Below are 24,652 nucleotides of genomic sequence, written 5' to 3' on the forward strand. Positions count from 1 at the left end.
TTGGCTGTACCTTCTAGTAAAGACAGCTCAAGGAACGCGAAACCCCTTTAAAAAAAACAAATTGCAACCAAACATTGGAAATAAAAACGCTTACCTTTTCATAATTGAAGAGAGAGAATAATTAATTACAGGTCAAAAGCCGAGAAACAGAAGTTGTGGCGATGGTTTGCAGAACCGAATTGAGGGGCTGAATGGCCTCATTCTGCCCCCATGAGAGGCCCTCGTCTTTGGGCCCCAGCGGGACAGAGTGCTGGAGGCACCCGGCCGGGCAGGTGCTGACCTGGGAGTAGTGAAACTGGGAAGTACTTTGGCAGAGGTAAACAGGCCTGCTCGAGTGACAAGGCGCCGGAGGCCGCTTCCTCATCAGGAGGCAGCCAACCCTCCCACCGCCTGCCCACACGCCGGATCCTGTTGCGCCTCCGAACCCGCCAAGGAAATTACCCCCCTCCTTCTCCTCGAAACGTGGTACAACCCCCCACGTGATCCCCGAAGCGGCCCCGGGTTGTTGTCTGTGTCTCTTAGCAACGGAGAGCATGGCGGAGGAGGAGAGGTACTGGCTGGTGTCCGAATTTCGACCAATAGATGGCTTTTATTATTTCTTTAGCGTGCATGTGTGATTATTTAGTTCATTAATTGCCGACCGACGTCCCTTGTATTTGGGTTTGCTTTGAATTAGTCAATATGAGTATAACTTTTGAAGTTCTCTGGTTATTCAGAATTCTTAAAAGTTTCGTTTATGTCAACGTTTAATTGTGAAAAATAACAAATTTTCTGATAATCTTTGGTTTGGTAATGAGACTGTACCTCCCAACTAGTTTTAGAAATATTATCGTAGATAGATATTTAGTGATGGGCTGAAGGGTTATATGACTTGATTAAAACAAAAGCAAAATTTTGTAGGTGGAGCAACTCTTTTCCATACTCATGAGAAAGAGGCCATTCATCCCTTCGGATTTGTACGAGCTCATAGAGCAAACCCATTTCCACAGCAATTATCCCACTGATCTATTATATACATAATCCACTGCACTTGAATCCACCTATGATAGCAGCCAAATAGCCTATCATCCTGCACGGCATTTGGGATGTAATTGGAAACCTGAACAACCAGAAGAATCCCATACAGTTACAGAGAGAACATGCAAATAGTATACAGCACTGGAAGTCGGGATAGAATCTCATGAAGCTGTCAAGCCACACCTTGTTTTATTTTAAAGCAAATATTTTACTGCCTTTAATTGAAGTAAATGGAGGAAATAGATATTGTGATTCACCCCCTGGTGTAGTTATTGATCAAATGACAATCGTATGGATACAGATTGGAAGGAGCCATCAACGAATGAGTAGAAAGGGATAGAATGATAATTGGAGAAGGTGATTAATATATAAATAAGTATTGCAATTTGAAAAATACAATGGTAGTCCTTAGCATGAAATTATGCTATACAAATTCATCAACTGATTCTTTTGGACTACCCCAAGGCAAGCAATTTTTAAAGGGTCCCAAGGCAGGGCAAAGTTAAGGTTTAGAAGAGAAGGTGGCATAATAAAATATATGACTAAAAAGGACTGTTTTGTGATATAACTATTTTTCTTCAAGCAGCTCCAAATAGTAATCATCTTAACATCTCAATCTATACAGAATTACTTTCTGCATTTTGATCAGTTGATGTTAGGTGTTTTATACTATTTTGATACTGTGGTTATCCTTGACATGAGTTTTAAAGAATCTCAAAACAGGTATTGAAATTGGAATTTAAGTACAGTAATAAATGCATGCAATTATTACATTTCTATTTCTATTTCTTTTCATTTAAATAGGCCCTTTACGGCCCAAAAAGCATGTACTGCCTAATTACATTCATGTGACCAATCAACCCTAAACACCTGTACATCTTTTGAATTTGGGAGGAAACTGGAGCACCCAGAGGAAGCCCATCTAGTCACAGGCAATGCACATACTCCTTATGTGCGAGAATTGAACCTAGTTAGGCTAACTGCTATGTTTCTAACATTATAACTAATGCAATAGAATTATAATATTTTGAAATTGGTTTTACTATCTAGGATTGGTTTTAATTGTTCTTACATAGACATTATGTAGATGTAGAATCTAGCCTTTCTTTTTCCAGAAATTTACTTTTAAAATGTTAGTTTTAGCAGTGGTTGCTGTTATCACTTCCATTTCTCAGAATTTAGCATTTATTTTCTGTTTCTGGTGTTTCTCTCTTACTATAGTCTCACTTCTGAGATCACTGAAAGCTTGAAGCAAGGTCAAGAAGTATCAGAGAAGGTAAATGCATATTTAGCAATTTTGTTTTTATTGTACCATTTAGTTCACCAATTTGTAGATCTTCAGGCACATAGCGTAGTGGTTCATACAGCAGTATTACAACTTGGGATGTTCTGGAGTTCGGAGTTCAATTCTAAGACTTGTCTGTAAGGAGTTTGTATGGTCTCCTTGCGAGTGCATGCATTTCCTCCGGGTCCTCCAGTTTCCTCCCAAGTACAAAGACATTCTGGTTAGTAGGTTAATTGGTCACTGTAAATTGTCCTGTGGTTAGGCTAGTGTTACATAGGTAGTTTGCTGGATGCTATGGCTCATTCGGCAGGAAGGGCCTGTTCCATGCTGTATCTCTAAATAAATATAGAGACTTGTCAGAATCTGTGTGCCAGCTGAGATTGGGATTCCAGCATGGTATTATAACAACTGGGTATGGCTCTGTGTTTAAAATGATTACATTTCATGTTTCTGCAGTACCATACTGAAGGATCTGAGTGAGTTGAAGGTGCAAATAGTGGAAGTGCCATTCATTGTTTCTTACTTCCTTCTACTGGTAGTTACATTTACCATTTGCTTATCCCTCCATTTCACTTAATCATCATATGACAAAAGATGGAGGTTTTTTTAAAAAAGGGAATAATGAAACAGCAGTCAGTTTTCCAAACATGAAAGACAGAATCGCAATGTGGGTGTGCTACTTCCTTTAATTCCTCTACCATTATATGAAGCATCAAATACTGTTGGTCAAAGCCATATTAGATTAATTATCAGCAAGACTAAAGCTGAATTAAATTGCTCAAAACCCTGTCATATAAAAAAAATGTTGAAAACACTTAGCAGTCAGGCATCATCTGTGGAAAGAAACAGTTGACATTTCTTTGTCAGAAACAGGGAAGAGAGAGAACAAGTAAACTTGAAGCTGCAGGAAGGGTGGAGAAGGGATTGTTAGGACACAAGATGAGGCCACGATTGCCATAAATATAGTTTGTTGATAAAATCATCTGGTTGACAAATTAACAAGCACAGATCAGAAAAAAAAGATTGAAGGAGCAAGTAACAGCTGCAAAATGTGGGTCAGAATGGCAGGAAATGCCCAGAAGATTAGGAACTGTCAATGGAGAGAAAAACAAAACTGAGTTCATGTTGCAGATGATAACTTGGACCATAAAAGACATAGGAGCAGAATTAGGTCATTTGGCCCATTGAGTCTGATCTGCCATTCTCCCCTCCTCAGCCCCATACCCCGGCCTTCTCCCCATAACCTTTGATGCCATGTCCAATCAAGAAACTATTAAGCTCTGCCTTTAGTACACCCAACGACCTGGCCTCCACAGTTTACAGCGGTAACAAATTCTAAAAAATTCAACACCCTCGGGGTAAAGGAATTTATCTGCATTTCTGTTTTAAATGGATGCCCCTCTATCCTGAGGCTGTGCCTATTCTCCAAGACTCCCCCACCATGGGAAACATTCTTTCCACATTTACTCTGTCTAGGCCTTTCAACATTAGAATGGTTTCAGTGAAATCCCCCTTCATCCTTCTGAATTCCAGTGAGTACAGACACAGAACTATCAAATGTTCCTCGTATGATAACCCTTTCATTCTCTTAATCATCCTTGTGAACCTCCTCTGAATCCTCTCCAATCCCAGCATGTTTTCGTAGATGAGGAGACAAAAAACTGTTCACAGTACTCAAGGTGAGACTTCATCAGTGCTTTATAATGCCTCAGCATCACTTCCCTGCTCTTGTATTCTAGACCTCTTGAAATAAAAGCTAGAATTGCATTTGCCTTCCTCACCACTGACTCTTTCTCCAAGTTGACCTTTAGGGTGTTCTGTACAAGGACTCTCAAGTTCCTTTGCATCTCAGATTTTTGGATTTTCTCCCCATTTAGAAAATAGTCTGCACTTTTATTTCTATTACTAAAGTGCATGGCCATACATTTTCCAACATTTTCATTTGTCACTTTCTTGCCCATTCTCCTAATCTGTCTAAGTCCTTCTACAGCCTACCTGTTTCCTCAACACCACCTGTCCTTCCATCAAGCTTTGTATCATCTACAAACTTAGCATCATCATCTAGATCATTGTTATACAGCATAAAAAGAAGTGAGCCAACACTGACCCCTGCAGAACACCACTAGTCACTGGCAGCCAACCAGAAAAGGATCCTTTAATTCCCACTCACTGCCTCCTCCCAATCAGCCAATGCTCTAACCATACCAGTAACTTTCTTGTAATACCATGGGCTTCTAACTTGGTAAGCAGCCTCATGTCAAAGGCCTTCTGAAAGTCCAAATATAAACATCCACTGCATCCCCTTTATCTATCCTACCTGTAATCTCCTCAAAGAATTCCAGTAGGTTTGTCAGGCAAGGTTTTCAGTTAAAGAAACCATGCTGACTTTGTCCTACCTTGTCCTGTGTCATCAAGTACTCCATAACCTCATCCTTAACAATTAACAACATCTTCCCAACCACTGAGGTCAGGCTAACTGGTCTATCATTTCCTTTCTGCTGTCTTCCACCTTTCTTAAAGAGTGGAGTGACATTTACAATTTTCCAGTCCTCTGGCACCATGCCAGAGTCCAATGATTTTTGAAAGGTCATTACTAGTGCCTCCACAATCTCTACTGCTACCTCTTTCAGAACCCTAGGGTGCAGTTCATGTGGACTGGGTGTTATATATACTCTTAGGTCTTTCAGCTTTTTGAGCACCCTCTCCCATTCACACCATTCAACATCTGACGCACTGTGAGCATCTTCCACAGTAAAGACTGATGCAAAATACTCACTTAGTTCATCTGCCATCTCCTTGTCTCCCCTTATTATTTCTCTGGTCTCATTTTCTAATGTTCCTATATATACTCTCATTTCTTTTTTTTTAACATACTTGAAAAAGCTTTTACTGTCCACTTTGATATTGTTTGCTAGCTTGCTTTCACATTTCATCTTTTTCCTCCTTATGATTCTTTTGGTTGTTGTCAGTAGGTTTTGAAAAGCTTCCCAATCCTATGTCTTCCTGCTAAATTTTGCTTTGTTGTATGCCCTCTCTCTTGCTTTTACATTAACTTGTTAGCCCCTTGTTCCCTTGTTAGCCACAGTTGTATTATTTTGCCATTTGAGTATTTCTTTGTTTTTGGAATACATCTATTCTGCAAATTCCTGATTTTTTTCCCAGAAACTCGTGCCATTACTGCTCTGCTGTCATCCCTGCCAGCATCTCCTTCCAATTTACTTTGGCCAACTCCTCAATCACACCACTGTGATTTCCCTGAAATACTGCTATGTCAGGCGTTACTTTCTCCCTATCAAATTTCAAGTTGAACTCAATCATATTGTGATCATTGTCTCCAAAGGGTTATTTTTCCCTAATCACCTCCAATTCATTACATAACACCCAATCCAGTACAGCTGATCCCCTAGTAGGATCAATGACAAACTGCTCCAAAAAGCCATCTCGTAGGCACTTAACAAACTCATTCTCTTGAGATCCATTGCCAACCTGATTTTCCCAATTGACCTGCATGTTGAAATCTCCTATGACTATCATAACTTTGCCCCTTTGACATGCCATTATTGTAATCTGTGGTCCGCATCCCAGCTATTGTTGGGAGGCCTGAATATAACTGCCACCAGGGTCCTTTTACCCTTGCAGTTTCTTAACTCACCCCGCAAGGCTTCGACATCTTCTGATCCTATGTCACATCTTTCTACTGATTTGTTGTCATTCTTTACCAGCAGAGCCACACCAACCCCTCTGCCTACCTTCTTATCCCTCCGATACAATGTGTATGCTTGGACATTCTGCTCCCAACTACAACCATCCTTCAACTATGATTCAGTGATGGCTGCAATATCTTACCTGACAATCTGTAATAGTGCAACAAGATAATCTATCTTATTGATCTCATTGAAACCTACCAAATGTTGAAAGGGCCAAATAAGGTGGATGTGGAGAAGATGTTTCCTATAGTGGGGGTATCAGGAACTGGAGTGCACAGCCTCAAAATTGAGGGGTGACCTTTTAGAACAGAGGTTAAGGAGGAGTTTTTTTTTCAGCCAGAGAGTGGTGAATCTCTGGATTGCTCTGCCACGGACTGTGATGGAAGCCAAGTCCATGGGTATATTTAAGGCAGAAGCTGATCATTTTCTGATTGGTCAGGGCATGAAAGGATATGGCGAGAAGGCAGGTGTATGGGGTTGAGTGGGTTCCAGGATCAGCCATGATGGAATGGTGGAGCAGACTCGATGGGCTGAATGGCCTTATTCTGCTCCTACTTCTAATGATCTTATGGTCTTATTTCTTATACTCCATGCATTGAGATATAACACTTTGCACTGAGGCTCACCCTACTGGCTGCAATTTTGTCTTATCATCTGCCTGGTTTTCCTGACAGTTTGATTGCATGCTATCTTTGTTTTTTAACAATCCGTTGTATCCTGAGTCCCTTCACTCCGGTTCTCTTCCCCCCCCCCATCCCACCCACCAAATTAGTTTAAACCCTCCCTAACAGTTCTAAAAAACCTGCCCACGAGAATATTGATCCCCCTTGGATTCAGGTGCAACCCGTCACTTTTGGGCAGGTCATACCTCGCCCAGAAGAGATCCCAATAATCCAAGAAACTGAAGCTCTGCCCCCTGCATCAGCTCCTCAGCCACCCATTAATCTGCTCAATCAGCCTGATTCCACCCTCACCGGTGCATGGCACGGGTAGCAATCCAGAAATTACTGCCGTGGAGGTCCTGCTTCTCAGCTTTCAGCCTAGCTCTCTACAACAGAACTTACAGCAGAACTGGCCAGATCGGATACAGAGAAAGTGAGTTTTCCAAAGTGATGAATTCAGTATTGTGCTCAGATGGAAGATTAAGCTTACCAGGTTGGAATAGTGTGAGGAGGCCACAGCTGGTAAGTCAGAGTGAGAGTGGCATGAAGAATTACAGTGATGGACAAATAGTTGCTCAGGATCATTCTTGTACACTGAATAAAGGTGTTTTTCAAAATGGTCACCTTATCCATGTTGTTTTAATTCAAGAGAAGCGCCACAATGACTATTGAGTACCATTCACTTGATACGAAGAAGGAAGTCACTAAAAGGATTGTTTGAGTCCCTGGATAGTGGGTAGAGATGATGTAAAAGACATTGTATCGCCTGCAATTGTATAGGAAAATGCTCTAAGATGGGGATTCATTGGTCAAGATGCAAGAATGGTTTAAAAGAGTTCCACAAGGAACAATCACTTCAGAATGATGGGTGTGGACCATGTGAGTGCTGATGAAATCTCACTGAAGTAGTGAAAATTGCAGGGGAACGTCCATTAAATGTGGAGGCTAGTTAGGTGAGCACAAATAGATCACTATCATTTATCTGAGCAAGAAAAGAAGGGTGAAGGCAGAGTGACTCAAAATAGATGAGATATTGTAAAGGGCAAAGGATGTGGCAACAGGCTAAAAATAAAGAAAGACACCTCAGGCACACGTGTGGTAAGTATCATTATCTGAGCAGATGCACCCTATTATTGATGCCAATTCACCTTCCCATTCCCATCTTTCTTAAAGAATGCCTGATATCATAAAATCCCAGAGCTAGTAAAAAGAGTTGCCACCTGATTTTTCCCCTGTGGCACACCAAAGTTATTAAAAATATTTGCAGGGAGACACTTTGCCACTCAATACCTTTAGAAACTCCTTGCAGTTTGCGCTTCTTCAATCACTTTTTAAAAAGTGTACCTTTTGGATGTTTCCTTCAGTTTTGATACCAATTTCACCAACATCAGTATTTTTCATTCTTGTGACATCCAGTGCACATGAGGATACTAAAGAATGCTCTTATGCCCATGGTATTATATGAAATATACTAGCATGGATAGAAGGCAAAGAGGGAAATAAAGGGGGCCTTTTCTGATTGGCTGCCATTGTCTAGTGATGTTCTGCAGGGGCTAGTGTTGGGACAGTTTCCTGGATGGTGAAATTGATGGCTTTGTGGCCAAGTTTGTGGGCAATACAAAGATAGGTGGAGAGGAAGGTAGTGTTGAGAAAGCAGGGAGTCTGCAGAAGCATTTAAACACAGATTAAGAGAATGGGCAAAGAAGTGTTAGATGGTCATGTACTTTGGTAGAAGGAATAAAGGCATTAACTTGGGAGTCCTCATGCAGGATTCCCTGAAGTTTAACTTACAGGTTGAGTCGGTGATAAGGAAGGTAATGCCAGCAAATACAATGTTAGCATACATTTTGAGAGGACCAGAATATAAAAGCAAGGCTATTACCTTTTTAAAACATTTGTCAAACCACATGGAGTATTGTGAACAATTTTGGGCTTCTTATCTAAGAAAAGGTGTGCTGGCATTGGAGGGGTCCAGAGGAAGTTCATGAGAATAGTCCTGAGAGTGAAAGGGTTAAAGTATGAGGAGTGTTTGATGGCACTGGCCCTGAACTCGCTGGAGTTTAGAAAATTGGGGGTGGGCGGGGGGGGGGGGGGGATCTCATTGAAACCTGTTAAATAATGAAAGATATGGAGAGTGGGGAGTCTAGGACCAGAGGGCACAGCCTCAGAATAGAAGGATGTTCCTTTAGAACAGATAAAAAGGAATTTCTTTAGCCAGAGTGTGGTGAATCTGTGGAATTTGTTGCCACAGACAGCTATTGAGGCCAAGACATTGTGTATATATTAAGCAGAGATTGAATGGTTTTTGATTGGTAGGGATGTCAATGGCTATGGGGAGAAGGCAGGAGAATGGGATTGAGGTGTCTAATAAATCAGACGTGATGTTATGACGGAGCAGACTTGATGGGCCAAATGGCCAAATTCTGCTCCTATGTCTTATATAATATTTATGTAACAGCAAAGTTTTGTTGGAAAAGTTCCTGTCCTGTTTAAAAAAAGAGATCTAATAGTATGCAGTCTGGGAATGTCTGCACTATAAATGACTTGAAATTGTATATTTTCTGGTCACCCTGCAATGAGCTAAAGGGGAAATAGGGGAAGGATGGTGAAAATGGTGTTGGATGAAGTGGAGGTGCCTGTAAAGAAAGCATTAGAGTAGGAGAAAGGAATGGTGTGTATCTATGTTCATAAGCAGGTGCTAAGTGTTGTCTGATTTCAGAGCCTAATCTAAAATTGTCCATGCCAAATCCTTGCCATTAAATTAATTCCTCACTCTGGGGTAACTGATGTGTAAAAAATTGCCATCGCATGGCAGAAGAAATCACACAGTGCATAGGCATTTTCCATTCCTCAGAACTGGAATTGAAGAAAATTATTAACCCCAAGTACCTGGCTGTGGATAAAGGGTTGTTGGGCATCTTTTGTGCCTGCATTTGCTAATTGATAGCATTTTCATGAAATTCAGGAAGAAGCTACTAAGGATGTGGCTGAAGAAGGAGATGACATGCTCAATTCAGAGCCCACAGGAACCGATACTCAATATGATCCAGGGGATACAAAAACAGATATGGTAAAAAAAACCTATAGAATTTCATAAGCTGTTTTCTTTGTTTTATTTCTTTTTTCCCCACATGATGATTACGCAATATTTGATCTGTTTCCCTTGTCTAAATACCAGTGTAACCCTGTATTCTTTAGTATAGTTACCTCTCTCCACCCTAAGAATACTTATTTCATTCACTCCTTGTGATGCAACTTCTACATTTTCCCTGTTGAAAGGTAAAGACATTTCTTCTGAATTTCCTTTTTTTTTATTGGTTACTATCATATTAGTGAACTGTAGTTTTTCTTTTCTACACAATTAATACAATATTTCTTATTTTAAAGACTTGTATCATGTCATCTCAGCCTTATACTGAGTTAAATACTGTATTACTGATTTAAATACTGTATGTAATTAGTTTTGCTACAATAAATGTATGGGACACTGGAAAAATGTTGAATTTCCCCTTGGGGATGAATAAAGTATCTATCTATTTATCTTATAAATTGAAGTAGATACGGTAAATGCAAAGTTACATTTACTCACGAAGGTTCAACCTTTCAAAACATTGATGCCAGTATACTCTTTGTAGAATGGTATTAGAACTGTACATTTTTCTTCAATAGTGGTATGAAGTCATTCTTAATACTTCTATTATTTTTTCTGTGAATTGTCACTTACCTATTCTCTTTGGCCCACAATAAATGGAGTGCCACTGTGAAAGTAAACCGGGGAAAATACTGGCTTGTCTCATTGACCACTGTGGGGTTTACAGTTTAATCTCTACACCACTGGAATAATCTAGTAGGGTAATTAATTTTGATTGTTGGGGCATACTAGTGTCTATAGAGTTTTATTCATGTATACATCATCAAGTCAAGCAGAGGTTTTCTTTCTTATAAATATAAAATGGAACACAGCAAAATAATCTCCTTTACTTACATTTTCCCTTCTGTAAAGACATTGCTTTGCTTGCTGTTTACTTTGCCATTTTGAAGCCTTGCAATCTTGTTTATTTCTAATTTTCAGTCTCCAGAAGACTTTATTTATTACATCCCAGCCTTCCTTTCATTCCCTTTCTCTTAGTACATCATCACAAGAAAGACGCGTAGTCTTGTTAACATCAAACACAAAGTGCTATCCATTAATCTCTCCATCAAGTGGTTCCCAAAAACAACCTCTTCCAACTTGTCATATAGAAACTCTACCCTTGCTGCAACAAGCTATTATTTATTTACTTGTTCTCAAGATGTGACCATTGCAAGTAATGTGAGGCATCCCTAATTTCCCCAACCAAGAATCAACCCCACCAAATAACATACAGTACATAAGGGTACTGTAAGGGTACATAAGGGTTTTATGCCAAATGGCCTACTCCTGCACCTATTGTCTGTTTATATTGTTATGATATAATACATTCTTTGAGGAAGCTTCATTTACCTGATGGGAGTTGTATATTGGCTCCCAAACAGCAGTTAGAATTTGGTCTACAAATTGCAACAGGAGATAGAAAATGCATGCCAAAGGGGCAATGTCACAATAGTCATGGGGGTTTCAATATGCAGATAGATTGGGAAAATCAGATTGGTACTGGATTCCAGGAGGGGAAATTTCTAGAGTGCCTACAGGATAGATTTTTAGAGCAGCTCATGGTTGAGCCCACTGGGGGATTAGCTATACTGGAATGGATGTGATACAATGAACTGGAATAGATTAGAGAGTTTAAGATTTAAAAAAAAAACCCTTGGGGGGGGGGGGAAGTGATCATCAAATGGTGAAAGGCCTTGAAAGAGTGGATGGTGAGAAGATGTTTCCCATGGTGGGAGAGTCTAAGACCAGAGGTCAGTGCTGTAGAACAGAGGGGTGTGCTATTAGAGCAGAGATGAGGAGGAATTTTTGTAGCCAGAGAGTGGTAAATTTCTGGAATTCTTTGCCACAGGCTGCTGTGGAGGCCAAGTCTTTATGTATATTTAAGGCAGAGGTTGATACTTTCTTGATTGGTCAGGGCATGAGGGATATGGGGAAAAGGCAGGAAATTCGGGTTGAGAGGAAAATTGGATCAGCCCTGATGAAATGGCAGAGCAGACTCAAAAGGCCAAATGGCCTAATTCTTCTATATCTTGTGATCTTATATAAAAAAACCCACTTCATTCTGGTTTTTAACTGTCAAAAACTCATCTTGTGTGGAAGACTTTTATCATTGGCAGAATGTTAATGCAACAAGAAATCATGAAGCTGTGGCTGAAGAAAGTCAGATATCCACCATTCGCAGTATCAATCCATTCCATCAATTCACAGCAACGTGCAGAACTTTAGCCTTTTTGATTGTAAATTTGAAATACATTCCCTAAGCTTCTATATCATGCTGCTACTTTGAATTGTTTGCTTATTTACAGTAATTATTTTTTGCCTTGTAGCTCTTTTGGAATGACTTATTTTGTTCAATGTCTATGAAGGTCCAACTTGTTATTTGAAGAAAAGTTTGATTTATAAATTTACATTTACATTAACCTTTTAACTATGCTATGACAACTGCTATGCGATTGTCTGTTAATTGCTTTGTTTTCATGCAAATCAGGAGGAAGCTACAGCTGAAATGCCCAAAGATGGAGATCTGATGCCATTTACTGAATCTTCAGTGTCACCACAATTAGCTGAAGATGGTCTTGAGGCAGCACAGGTCAATATGGTAATGGACAACATTTCTATTGCTCTTTTCCTAATATTTAGTGTATTGGTTTAATATTTTGTAAATTTTATGATTTAAAAAAAATTATCTTCCACAATCTCTTGTTCAATGGATATCGTGTATGATTTAAAACAAAGTCATTCTCACTTAAAATGTAAGTATTATAGTTTGAACTGGAGGGCACCTATCATACATGCATATGCTAATTGCATTTTATTCAAATCAGTATGGAGTTACTGAAGATGAGATAAAACAAAGAGATTAGACACATAAATCAGAACTTGCCATATCTGCTATTGTTCTGGCTGTTATAGGAAATGTACAAACAAATATGGTTAGGAGTAGCATGTACTTCTGAGGTGATTTTTGTGGATTGTAATTTGTAAAATATTAGAATATTATAACTTATTCTGTTCCTATCCTTGATAAAGAGAGTACCAAGTATGAGAGTGAACCATACAGACAAGAAAATATTTGTCATAGTCAATTTGAAAAATCTGATGACATCTGGGCAGCTATATTGGAAGCTGCAGTATTTCTCAATGCCATCGATAGATTAAGGATGAAACTTGGTCGGGTTACTATTTTTCATCATTACATAATGGAATGCAACTAAAAATGCACGTTCCTTTAATTGAGTGAACATGGAATCAATTTTTACTTGGATTATCCTGTCCCTACCCTCCTATTGGTTTATAATTCCACTGAGTAGTCTGATTCTTAATATACTAAATAAAAATAATATCAGATAAACATTTTTTTTAAAAAAACTGCAGACAGTTGTGGACAGAGCTCAGCACACCATGGAAAATTGCCTCTCCTCCATGGAATCCATGGTAAACGCTTCTGGCTGCCTCAGTGAAGCAGCCAGCATAATCAAAGGCATTCTCTCTTCTCCCTCTTCCCATGAGGCAAAAGATATAAAAGCCTGAAAGTACATACCTTGAGGGTCAAGGACATTTCTATCCTGCTGAATGTATCCCTTGAATACTAAGATGGACACTTGACTTCACAGTCTGTCTCATTGTGCCCCTGCACCTTAGTGTTTACCTGCATTGCATTCAATGATTTTATTCTGCACTTTGCTATTTTTCTACCTTTCAGTACCTCAAAGCAATGTTGTAATGAATTGATCTGTAGGGACTGTATGCAAGATTAGATGATCAGTACCATAAGATTACCATAAGATACAGGAACAGACTTAGACCATTTGGCCCATGGAGTCTTGCTCTGCCATTTCATCGTGGCTGATCCATTTTCCTCTCAGCCCCAGTCTCCTGCCTTCCCCTCTTATTCCTTCACACCCTGACTAATCAAGGATCTATCAACCTCTGCCTTCATATCCGCATGTGGCAAAGAATTCCACATATTCACCACTCTGTGGCTAAAAATATTCCTCCTCATCTCCGTTCTAAATGGACATCCCTCTATTTTGATGCTGTGTCCTCTGGTCTTAGACTCTGTCAGCAAAGGTAACATCTTCTCTACATCCACTCTATCAATGCTTTTCAACATTCGATACACTTTAATGAGATCCCACCCACATTCTTCTGAATTCCAGTGAGTACAGGTCCCGAGCCATCAAACACTCCTCATTTCAATCTCAGAATCATTTTCTTGAACCTCCTTTATGCCTTCTCCAATGTCAGTGCATCATTTCTTAGATAAAGGGCCCAAAACTGCTCATGATACTCTAAGTAAGGCCTTACACGGGCTGTATACAGCCTCAACATTACATTCTTGTTTTTATATTCTAGTCCTCCGAAATTATTACTAACATTGCATTTTCCTGCATGAGGACTCCCCAAGTCCCTATACACCTCAGATTTTTGAAATTTCTCTCCATTTAGAACATATCCTACATTTTTCCTCCTACCAAAGTGCATGACCATACATTTCTTGACATTGTATTCCATCTGCCACTTATTTGCACATTCTCCTAATCTATCCAAGTTCTTCTCTAGCCTTTCTGCTTCCTCAACACTACCTGCTCCTCCACCTATCCAGAAACTTGGCCACGAAGCCATCAATTCTGTCATTCAAATCAAGTAAAAGAAAGCAGTCCCAATGCAGACTCTTGTGGAACACCACATGTCACCGACAGGCAACCAGAAAAGGCTCCCTTTATTCCAAATCTTTGCCTTATGCCAATCAGCTAGTGCCCTATTCTATGCTAATATCTTTCCTGTAATACCACGGGCTCTTAACTTGTTAAGCAACCTCATGTGTGGCACCTTGTGAAGGACCCTCTGAAAATCCAAGTACACAGCATCCACAATTCTCCTTTGTCTATCCTGCTTATTATTTCTTCAAGGAATACCAATAGATTTGTCAGAAAAGATTTTCTCTTAAGGAAACTGTGTTGACCTCAGCCTATTTGATCATGTTCCTCCAAGTATCCCAAAACCACATTCTTAACAATCACTCGAACATCTTCCCAACCACTGAGGTCAGACTAACTGGCCTATAATTTCCTTTCTTCTGCTTCTCTTCCTTGAAGAGTGAAGTGACATTTGCAATTTTTCAGTCCTCCAGAGCCATGCCAGATTTTATTGATTATTGAAGGATCATTACTAGTACCTCCACTATTTCAGAATCCTAGGATGTAGACCATCTGGACCATCTATCTTAAGATCTTTCAATTTCCCAAGTAACTTCACTCACTTTTGCCCCCGATACTCACAAACTTCTGGCATACTGTGAGTGTCTTCTACAGTGAAGACTGATGCAAGATATTTATTTAGTTCATCCACCATTTCCTTGTCCCTCTTTACTACCTCTCCAGCATCAGTTTCCAGCAATCTGAAATCTACTCTCACTTCTGTTTTACACTTCATATATCTGAAGAAATTTTTGGTATCCTCTTTAATATTATTGACTAGCTTGTCTTCATATTCCATTTCTTCTTCTTTATCTTTAGTTTCCTTCTGTTGGTTTGTAAAAGCTTCCCAATCCTCTAACATCCCACCTATTTTTGTTCTATTATATACCCTGTCTTTGGCTTTTATGTTGGCTTTGACTTTTTTTGTCAGCCATGGTTGTAGCATCCTGCCTTTCAAATACTGCTTCTTTGGGATGTATGTATCCTTCCGAATTGCTCCCAGAAGCCCCAGGCATTGCTGCTCTGCATTCATCCCTGCTAGTGTTCTCCTCAAATCAATTTTGGCTAGCCCTTCTGCTTGTGCCCCATTTATTCCACATGACAATGATAAACCAATTTACCAATTTAAAGTCAATTGAGCCAGGTAGCCATCATCTTTGGAACTTTGGTTTGTGTCATTATATTTTCATGACACTCTTTATTGTTGTCGACGGATTACAGGCAACATTATGTTGTCCATCCATTATTGGTATGATGTACTTGCAAATCAATGTTGAATCCTCACTTGTGGTAATAAGTTAATGAACAGGAAAGAAACATGGTCTGAATGCATGTATTTTAGAAGGAGAAAGAAACAAAGCACAAGTTTCAATTGGGAGTTTACTCTATATGGTTCTACATAGACATTATCATTGCGCATTATGGTCTAACAAGGTATACAATGGAAAACATTTAATAATCATATATAGGTAAATCGACAGTGTATTGTAGTCCTGCTGAAGAAGAGAGATCTTTGACTAAAGAAAGAAGTAGTTAAGTATATTCCAGGGGCCTAAAAGAAGTACTATTTCCTTTAACGTTTGATTTTACGAACAGTTAGTGTAATTTGTGGAGCTTACTGTGGCACATTGTGAAAAACAAGTTAGTATCAGCTTTTAATTATTACAAATGGCTATGTTTATGGTCTTTGAATTGGGATGGCATCACACTTAGTTCATAAAACACCATTCTGACCAGAAAGCATTGCTTACAAATTAGACAAAGCTGCTTTCTGACATACAGGCTGTCCCCAGGTTATTACAAGGTTTCATTGAATGCAAGCAGTGTGTGAGAGATTATCACTGGAGAGGATCTGACAAAAGAAGATTGGCTGCTGGCTTTATTGACCCATTGAGGGAGTGAGTAAGTCTGCTAGGTGTCTGCTTGGCTTGATTGTTGCAGCTTATTTGGGGAGGAGTGGGTATTGTGGGGATAGAAGGCACGCAGAAATGTCCCAGTTCTGCCCAGCAGATAATGCCTGAACCCTGCAGCTGCCACTAAATCCATCCTGCTAGTCTCCCAAATACTCACTCGTACATATGAGGAACCCATAATTTGGGTGCTGGAAAGAGGATCTTTTGGTGCCATCTCCAAATAACTAATTGAAAACCCATTCAGTTTTAAATTACCAGACAACAGATAGATTAAGATTTCAATTCCACAGAGCCCATTGAAGTGCCAAATCCATGTTACAGAGTGTAGGAGTTGATAGCTCAATATTTGATTGTCCCATTTGGACAAATTTCACCCCTGATTTTATGTTTCAATATCATCTTTCATTCATTCTCTAAGGCATGGGAAGATAGCTGATAGTTTTAATGAACAGCAGTTTTTTTATTTACAGAGTAACACTATCTATTCCAGCAGACTCAGAAGGAAAGCAATCAGCATAACCAGAGATACCACACACCCCGTTCACTCCCTGTTTGACCCGCTGCTGTCCAGCAAAAGGTTCAGGACACTAAAAGCCAAAACAAATAGACTGAGGAACAGCTTCTACCCCAGAGCTGTGGCCTCCATCACTCCACTCCCACAGAACAATGACTGAAACTGTGAGCACACACAAGGACTCAAATACTTGCACTAACGGCACTTTGTGCATTACTGTGATATTCTGGTGCTGCTGCAACTTATTTTCTGCTACTTACCTATTTAATACTTTTTTTATTAGTCTTGTGTTTATCTACCACTTTATTTAATTGCCTGAGAGGAAGCTAAACAGAGTTTCATTGTATCTATGTATAATGACAATAAAGATCATTCCATTCAATTCAATTCAATTCAATTCACACCTGCAGAAGGGTCTTGGCCCGAAATATCAAATGTACTTTTCTCCTGGCCTGCTGAGTTCCTCCAGTATTTTGTGTGTGTGGCTTTTCTGAGGAATGGTCTCAGTCTGAAATGTCAACTGTCTATTCATTTCCATAGATGCTGTCTGACCTGCTGAGTTCCTCTGGCATTTTCTGTGTGTTGCTCTGGATTTCCAGCATCTGCAGACTTAGTCATGTTTAAGTTTTTCTTAAAGTTGCTTTCTTTACAGATGCAGCGAGGCTTCAGTATAGAAACATTGCAGACACATAATTGATCCCATGGTACAATGTTTAGAGTGGTACCAATCAAAATTAACAAACATGTATTACAAGAGTTACTATATCATCTATTGTGTCTCTAGTTTTTGCATATCTATTCTTAATCTCTTAAATTTTTGTGATCACTTAAATTTAAAGTGTTAAATAATGGTTCTTAGAAAATCATGAGGGTTAATGGACCATAAGACCATACGATATAGGAACAGAAGTAGGCTATTCAGCCCATCAAATTTGCCCCACCATTCAATCATGAAGTAATCCAATTCTTTTGTCAATTCAGTTGTCAATTCTTCCAGTCATCCCCACTCCCTTGCTTTCTCTCCATACCCTTTGATGCCCTGGCTGATCAAGAACCTCTCTCTCTCTGCTTTAAATACACACAATGACTTGGCTTCCACACCCGCTCATGGCTACAAATTCCACAGACTTACCACCCTGTGACTGAAGTAATTACTCTGCATCTCTGTTCTAAATAGACGCCCTTCAATCCTGAAGTCATGCCCTCTTGTCCTAGACTCCCCTACCATGGGAAATAACTTTGTCATATCTAATCTGTTCATGCCTTTTAATGTTTCTAGGAGATCCTCCCTCATTCTCCTGAACTTCAGGGAATACAGCCCAAGAGCTGCCAGACGTACCTCATACGCTATCCCTTTCATTCCTGGAATTGTTCTTGTGAATCTTCTCTGAACCCTCTCCAATGTCAGTATATCCTTTTTAAAATAAGGAGCCCAAAACTGCACACAATACTCGAAGTGTGGTCTCATGAGTGCCTTATGGAGTCTAAACATCACATCCCTGCTCTTATATTCTATACCTCTAGAAATGAATACCAACATTGCATTTGCCGCCTTCACCACCAACTCAACGTGCAGGTTAACCTTTAGGGTATCCTGCCCAAGGACTCCCAAGTCCCTTTGCATCTCTGCATTTTGAATTCTCTCCCTATCTAAATAATAGTCTGCCTGCTTATTTCTTCCACCAAAGTGCATGACCATACACTTTCCAACATTGTATTTCATTTGTCACTTCTTTGCCCATTCCCCTAAATTATCTAAGGCTCTCTGCAGGCTCTCTGTTCGCTCAACACTGCCTGCTCCTCCACCTATCTTTGTATCGTTGGCAAATTTAGCCACAAATCCATTAATCCCATAGTCCAAATCATTGACATGTATCACAGAAAGCAGTGGTCCCAACATCGACCCCTGTAGAACTCCACTGGTAACTAGTAGCCAGCTAGAATAGGATCCCTTTATTCCCACTCTCTGTTTTCTGCAGATCAGCCAATGCTCCACCCATGCTAGTAATTTTCCTGTAATTCCATGGGCTCTTATCTTGCTAAGCAGCCTCATATGCAGCACCTTGTCAAAGGCCTTCTGAAAATCCAAGTACACCATATCTACTGCATCTCCTTTGTCTACACTGTTTGTAATTTCCTCTAAAAATTGTATTAGGTTTGTCAAGCAGGATTTTCCTGTCAGGAAACCATGCTGGCTTTGGTCTATTGTGTCATGTGCCTCCAGGTACTCCATAATCTCATCCCTAACAATCAATTCCAACAACTTCCCGACCACTGATGTCAGGCTAACAGGTCTATAGTTTCCTTTCTGCTGCCTCCCACCCTTCTTAAATAGCGGAGTAGTATTTGCAATTTTCCAGTCATCTGGTACAATGTCAGAATCTATCGATTCTTGAAAGATCATTGTTAATGCCTCCGCAATCTCTCTAGCTAATTCCTTCAGAACCCGAAAGTACATTCCATCAGGTCCAGAGGATTTATCCACCCTCAGACCATTAAGCTTCCTGATCACCTTCTCATTCGCAATTTTCACTGCACACACTTCACCTCCCTGACGCTCTTAAATGTCTGGTATACTGCAGGTGTTTGCCACCATGAAGACTAATTCGCATTCAGTTCCTCTGCCATCTCTGTGTGTCTCTCTTTACAATATCTCCAGCGGAATTTTCTTTTGGTCCTATATCTACCCTCGAATCTCTTTTACCCTTTATATACTTAAAAAAGCTTTTAGTATCTTCTTTGATATCTGTTGCCAGCTTTCTTTCATAATTCATCTTTTCCTTCCTAACGACTTTCTTAGTTTACTTCTGCAAGTTTTTAAAAGCTTCCCAATCCTCTATTTTCCCACTAGCTTTGGCTAGAGCCAGTAAAATGCTGATTGAACTTGCAGCATTTGTGGAGAAGCTAGACAACTATTTCTAAACTTAATTTTGATCTTTTAGTATTATAATGCTGCAGGCAGATGTGTGGTCAGTTAGCACATAATATTTAATCAATAATTACTATGAATGAAGCTGATATTGTACTTCCGAAATTTTTTACCTTATTTGCAGATGGTGCAAGATGAAGTTGCCTTAGGAGTTATTGAAACTTCTTCAAAGAAAGAAACATCTACAGATCAGCTGATTGATACTCAACTACTGAATATTAGCGGGCCGCAGTCTTTAATACTAAGCAGCACAACTGAACTTTTTTATCAAGACCTACCAAATTTGGGTAAATCCCTCAAAATTGTTGTTTGGAATGCAAAATGATCGGATGTTGGATTGCATCTATTCCTACTGCTTTTTTTTATACACTGCTATTAATCTCCCAAGGCATTAAATGGTGTTGGCAAACAAAATTAGGCTTTGAGCCATATAAAGATACATGAAGGCCGATGAACAAAAGCTTGATCAAACGTTGGCTTAAGTGGCTTCTCAGAGGAAAAAAAGCAGAAATGTTACAGAGGTAATTCCAAGCCTGCAGGCTTTGGCAGTTAAAAGCATGATTATCAGCTGCAGAATAATTAAGTACAGAGATGAAAGAAAAAAAACAACCTGTGGAGCACAGAAATTCTTGTGTGTGGTAGTTGGCTGCAGGAGATTACAGAGATAGGAAGGACTATTGGAAAGAAATATGAAAGTAAGTATGTCGATCTTAAAACCAGCAAATTGCTAAACAGGCAGCCATGACAGTTTGATGTAAATAGTTGTTGTTAACTTCTACAGCCAAGAACTCTTTCCCTCCCCCCCCCCGCCCCTGAAAGTTAATGCACTCCTCCAAAACAGGCCCTTTGGACACCTGCAATATGAAGTAAACTACTCTGTTCCTGATGAAGGGTTTCGGCCCAAAACGTCGTCACTACCTCCTCCCATAGATGCTGTCTGGCCTGCTGAGTTCTGCCAGCATTTTGTGTTTTTTACTCTGTTCCTCTTCATCACTTATCACTTTCCTTCTTAAGGGCATAACTTAAAACTTAATATAATTGACAAAGGTCAACTGTCCTGATATCTCCTCATATGGATTGTGGCTTTCTCCCACTTCTCCTTGTATCTTATTTTGGTAGATTGGCCTGATCGTTAGTTATCTTCCTGCTACTGCAGCAGAGGTCCAAAGGAATGTCCACTAGTATCCAAATTTTTGTCAGGCAAAACCCTCTGCTTTCAAGCAGTACAGATAATCGCATGTCAATAATTTTACCAGGTTTGCTGGGGCTGACTTTTAAACATTTTGTCAGCCTTGAGGACAGAGCATTAACAGAATCAACTGCCTATTCTGTGGCATACTTTTGGGAGACGTTTAAGATATACTTGCTGCCGCCTTTGTGAAATCTGTCACGTAGCTCCAGACATGCTAAAAATGTATGCTTGCAATTTGTGGTCAAAATTTTAAATGAATCATTGTGTTGGCAAAAGATATCTGTGAACCAATTTAACCTCTTTGATTGTTCATATACTTCCTGATGATAGCATTTAAAATAGCCCTATATTACAAATGTTATGGACTGCTTTCAGGTCAAGAAGTTACTGGGAGAGTTTTTCAGTATTTTGCAGTAATATCAGAGACAGGATGGAGTTTCCTGCCTGAGCAGTTGTTAACTTGCAATTAACCTATGCACTGACATGAATGGAGCAAACAGAATACTGTCAAGCTCATATGCAACAAAAATACCAGCCAGAATGTCTGTATTTTTTTCATGATTTGTCTGTAAACCTATCTGTCATTTACTTAACAAGCATTCAGTTTCATGGCTTGAAAGAAACTGACAGAAGGAAAATGTGTCTCAGTTTATGCATTTCTAACCTTTACAGTGCCTATAAAAAGTAGTTATGTTTCTTTCCTGTTTTATTGCTTTACAATATTGAATCACAATGGATTTAATTTGACTTATTTGACATTGATCAACAGAAAAAGACTCATTTGTGTCAAAGTGAAAACAGATCTTTACAAAGTGATCTAAATCAATTACAAATATAAAACACAAAATAATTTATTGCGTAAGTATTCACCCCATTCAAGTCAGTATTTGGTAGATGCACCTTTGGCAGCAACTACAGCCTTGAGTCTGTGTGGATAGGTCTCCATCAGCTTTGCACATCAGGACGCTGCAATTTTTCCCCATTCTTCTTTACAATACTGTTCAAACTCTCTCAGACAGTATGGGGATCATGTGTGAACAGCCCTTTTCATGTCCAGCCACAAATTCTCAGTTGGATTGAGGTCTAGGTTCTGATTTAGCCACTCTAAGACATTAACTTTATTGTTTTAAGCCATTCCTGTGTAGCTTTGGCTTTATGCTTGGGGTCATTGTCTTTCTGGAAAACAAATCTTCTCCCAAGTCGCAGTTCCCTTGCAGACTGCAACAGGTTTTCCTCCAGGATTTCCCTGTATTTTGCTACATTCATTTTACCCTCTACCTTCACAAGCCCTCCAGGGTCTTCTGCAGTGAAGCATCTCCACAGCATAATGCAGCCACCATCACGCTTCACAATAGGGATGGTGTATTTTTGATGATGTGTGATGTTTGATTTATGTCAAACGTAGCATTTAGTCTGATGGCCAAAAAGCTCAATTTTGTTTTCATCGGACCATAGAACCTTCTTCCAACTGACTTCAGAGTCTCCCACATGCTTTCTGGTAAACTCTAGTTGAGATTTCATATGAGCTTATTTTAACAATGACTTTTTCTTTGCCAATCTCCCATAAGCTGTGACCAGTGAAGCACCCGGGCAACAGTTGTTGTATGCACAGTCTCATTGTGCTTGTAACTCCTCCAGAGTTGTCATGGGTCTTTTGGTGACCTCCCACACTATTTTTCTTGCACGGTCACTCCGTTTTTGAGGATAGCCTTGTCTAGGCAGATTTACAGCTGTGCCATATTCTTTCCATTTGCTAATGACTGCCTTAACTGCACTCCAAGAGATATTCAATGGCTTTGAAATGTTCTTGTATCCATCTCCTGACTTGTGCTTTCCATTAACCTTTTCACGGAGTTGCTTGGACTGTTCTTTTGTCTTCTTGGTGTAACTTTTGCCAGGATACTGACTCACCAGCAGTTGGACCTTCCAGATACAGGTGTATTTTTAATACAATGAATTGAAACACCTTGACTGCACACAAGTCTCCAAAAGCAGATCTCCATTTAACTAACTACTTGACTTCTAAAACCAATTGGCTGCTCCAGTGATGATTAAGTGTGTCATATTAAAGGGGGGGGTGAATATTTATACAATAAATTAGTTTGTAATTTATTTTTTAATTAATTTAGATCCCTTTCTAGAGATCTGTTTTCAGTTTGACATGAAAGAGACTTTTTCTGTTGATCAGCGTCAAAAAAGCCAAAATTAAATCTAGTGTGATTCAATGTTGTAATACAATAAAACATGAAAACTTCTGGGGGAGGGGGCATGTGTGAATACTTATCAGCATTGTATCTGAAACACATTCGTAATATTTTACTGGGAGTGCTGTTATGAGAGAGCCACAAGCTTCTTCATTTTTTAAAAAAAAATTCCACTTTAACTTTTGTGTTTGTATTTGTTTCTTCTGTTATATTCTTTCTTTCATGAATACTGAATATAATTTTTCCTCTTTGTGTAGACCTTGAATTAGAATGTCCTAAAAGTCCCCCTGTGATGGATGAATTAAATGTTGAAGAAGAATCAGATACGGATGAAGAACAGACAGAACTGATTGTGCTTGATCCGGATCACGTAAGAAAATGTTTGCCATTAGACAGTTTATCTTTGTTAGAGTTTTAAGATCATTGTATTCAAATCATTGCATGTTTTCTGCTTACAGAAAGTGATAACATAAAACTAAAAAGATAATAAAAATATTATTTTAAAAACTATATAATGTTGTAGATAGTAATATGAGGGGCTAACAATTCACACTTGTAAATTTAGAAATTTAAGGCCACACAAAAATACAATGTAGTAAATATAATGTAGTATGCCACCAAAAGCTTTAACCAAATGCACCAAGGTGCAACCTACACCATAGTTTATAACAATGAGATTTACAGGAAGATATTTCCTACTTGGTATTGTTGCCTGCTGCACCTCCAAAAGTGCCCGAAGGTCAGCTGCAGAGCCATCAGCCAGGGACCACCATTCATTGACATTTCACTCACTTAGCCCTGGTGGCAGAGCAGTGGCAGGGACACCTCCCTGTCACCCTCTGCAGCTTTCAATGGGGTTAGCTGCTCCCCCAATTTCTGTCCTTCCTCCTCAGTAACAACCAAAAGCTGCCTCTTCAACCAGTTCTCTTGTGGCCCTCCTGAGCCTCGCTCCAGTCAATGCCATCTCATGGAGTAACCTTGTCATCGATGCGCCAGTGAAGTCTCAGCATCCTATCTCCACAGGGTAGGTAATGGTCCTCCAGCCAACTTCCTTACACTCAACATGTAAATACCTGAACTTTTCCTCATTGTCTTGAATTTAGAAGGTTCCCCTGGAAACCGTTGTAAATTGAATACCATTTGGAGGAATGGATTTGCAGTTTCTGGATTTATTTGAAAGCTGCTGTCTGTTTCATAGTGCCCTGATGCGGACTGTCCTGGGATCAGCATAGTTTGAAAATCCAGACTTTTTTTGTAGTGCCAGTAGTAACTGGTATTAGAACAGTCACTATTCCTGAAACACAGGATAATGACAATTAATGATTGGGACATCAGTATTGAGGACTGTACTAATATCTAAAAGATTATTTACATATAATTGATCCATGCTTTAAAG

The 24,652-nt window shown here is 39.5% G+C and overlaps 2 protein-coding genes across 5 annotated transcripts in view; one reads left to right on the forward strand and one right to left on the reverse strand.

The window, feature by feature from the left end:
* LOC132380031 (lysosomal alpha-glucosidase-like) overlaps positions 1–437 on the reverse strand; it is a 44,999-nt gene extending 44,562 nt beyond the window's left edge. For all 3 annotated transcript variants that reach the window (XM_059948508.1, XM_059948511.1, XM_059948509.1), the window contains exon 1: positions 95–437. The gene's annotated coding sequence lies outside the window, so the exon portion shown is untranslated. The remainder of the gene's footprint in view (positions 1–94) is intronic.
* A 94-nt stretch (positions 438–531) lies between these two features.
* Positions 532–24,652, forward strand: part of ccdc40 (coiled-coil domain containing 40) — a 77,773-nt gene continuing 53,652 nt past the window's right edge. Inside the window, exons 1-6 of one of the 2 annotated variants that reach the window (XM_059948513.1) lie at positions 532–550; positions 2,239–2,293; positions 9,637–9,741; positions 12,293–12,403; positions 19,985–20,147; positions 23,514–23,626. In XM_059948513.1, the coding sequence (XP_059804496.1) occupies positions 534–550; positions 2,239–2,293; positions 9,637–9,741; positions 12,293–12,403; positions 19,985–20,147; positions 23,514–23,626 (564 nt within the window). In that variant the 5' untranslated portion in view covers positions 532–533. Of the gene's footprint in view, positions 551–2,238; positions 2,294–9,636; positions 9,742–12,292; positions 12,404–19,984; positions 20,148–20,412; positions 20,556–23,513; positions 23,627–24,652 lie in introns of those variants that run through there. The other variant, XM_059948514.1, reaches the window with a different exon arrangement.

This window comes from Hypanus sabinus, chromosome 23 (assembly GCF_030144855.1).
Source record: "Hypanus sabinus isolate sHypSab1 chromosome 23, sHypSab1.hap1, whole genome shotgun sequence".
NCBI classification, from domain to species: domain Eukaryota; kingdom Metazoa; phylum Chordata; class Chondrichthyes; order Myliobatiformes; family Dasyatidae; genus Hypanus; species Hypanus sabinus.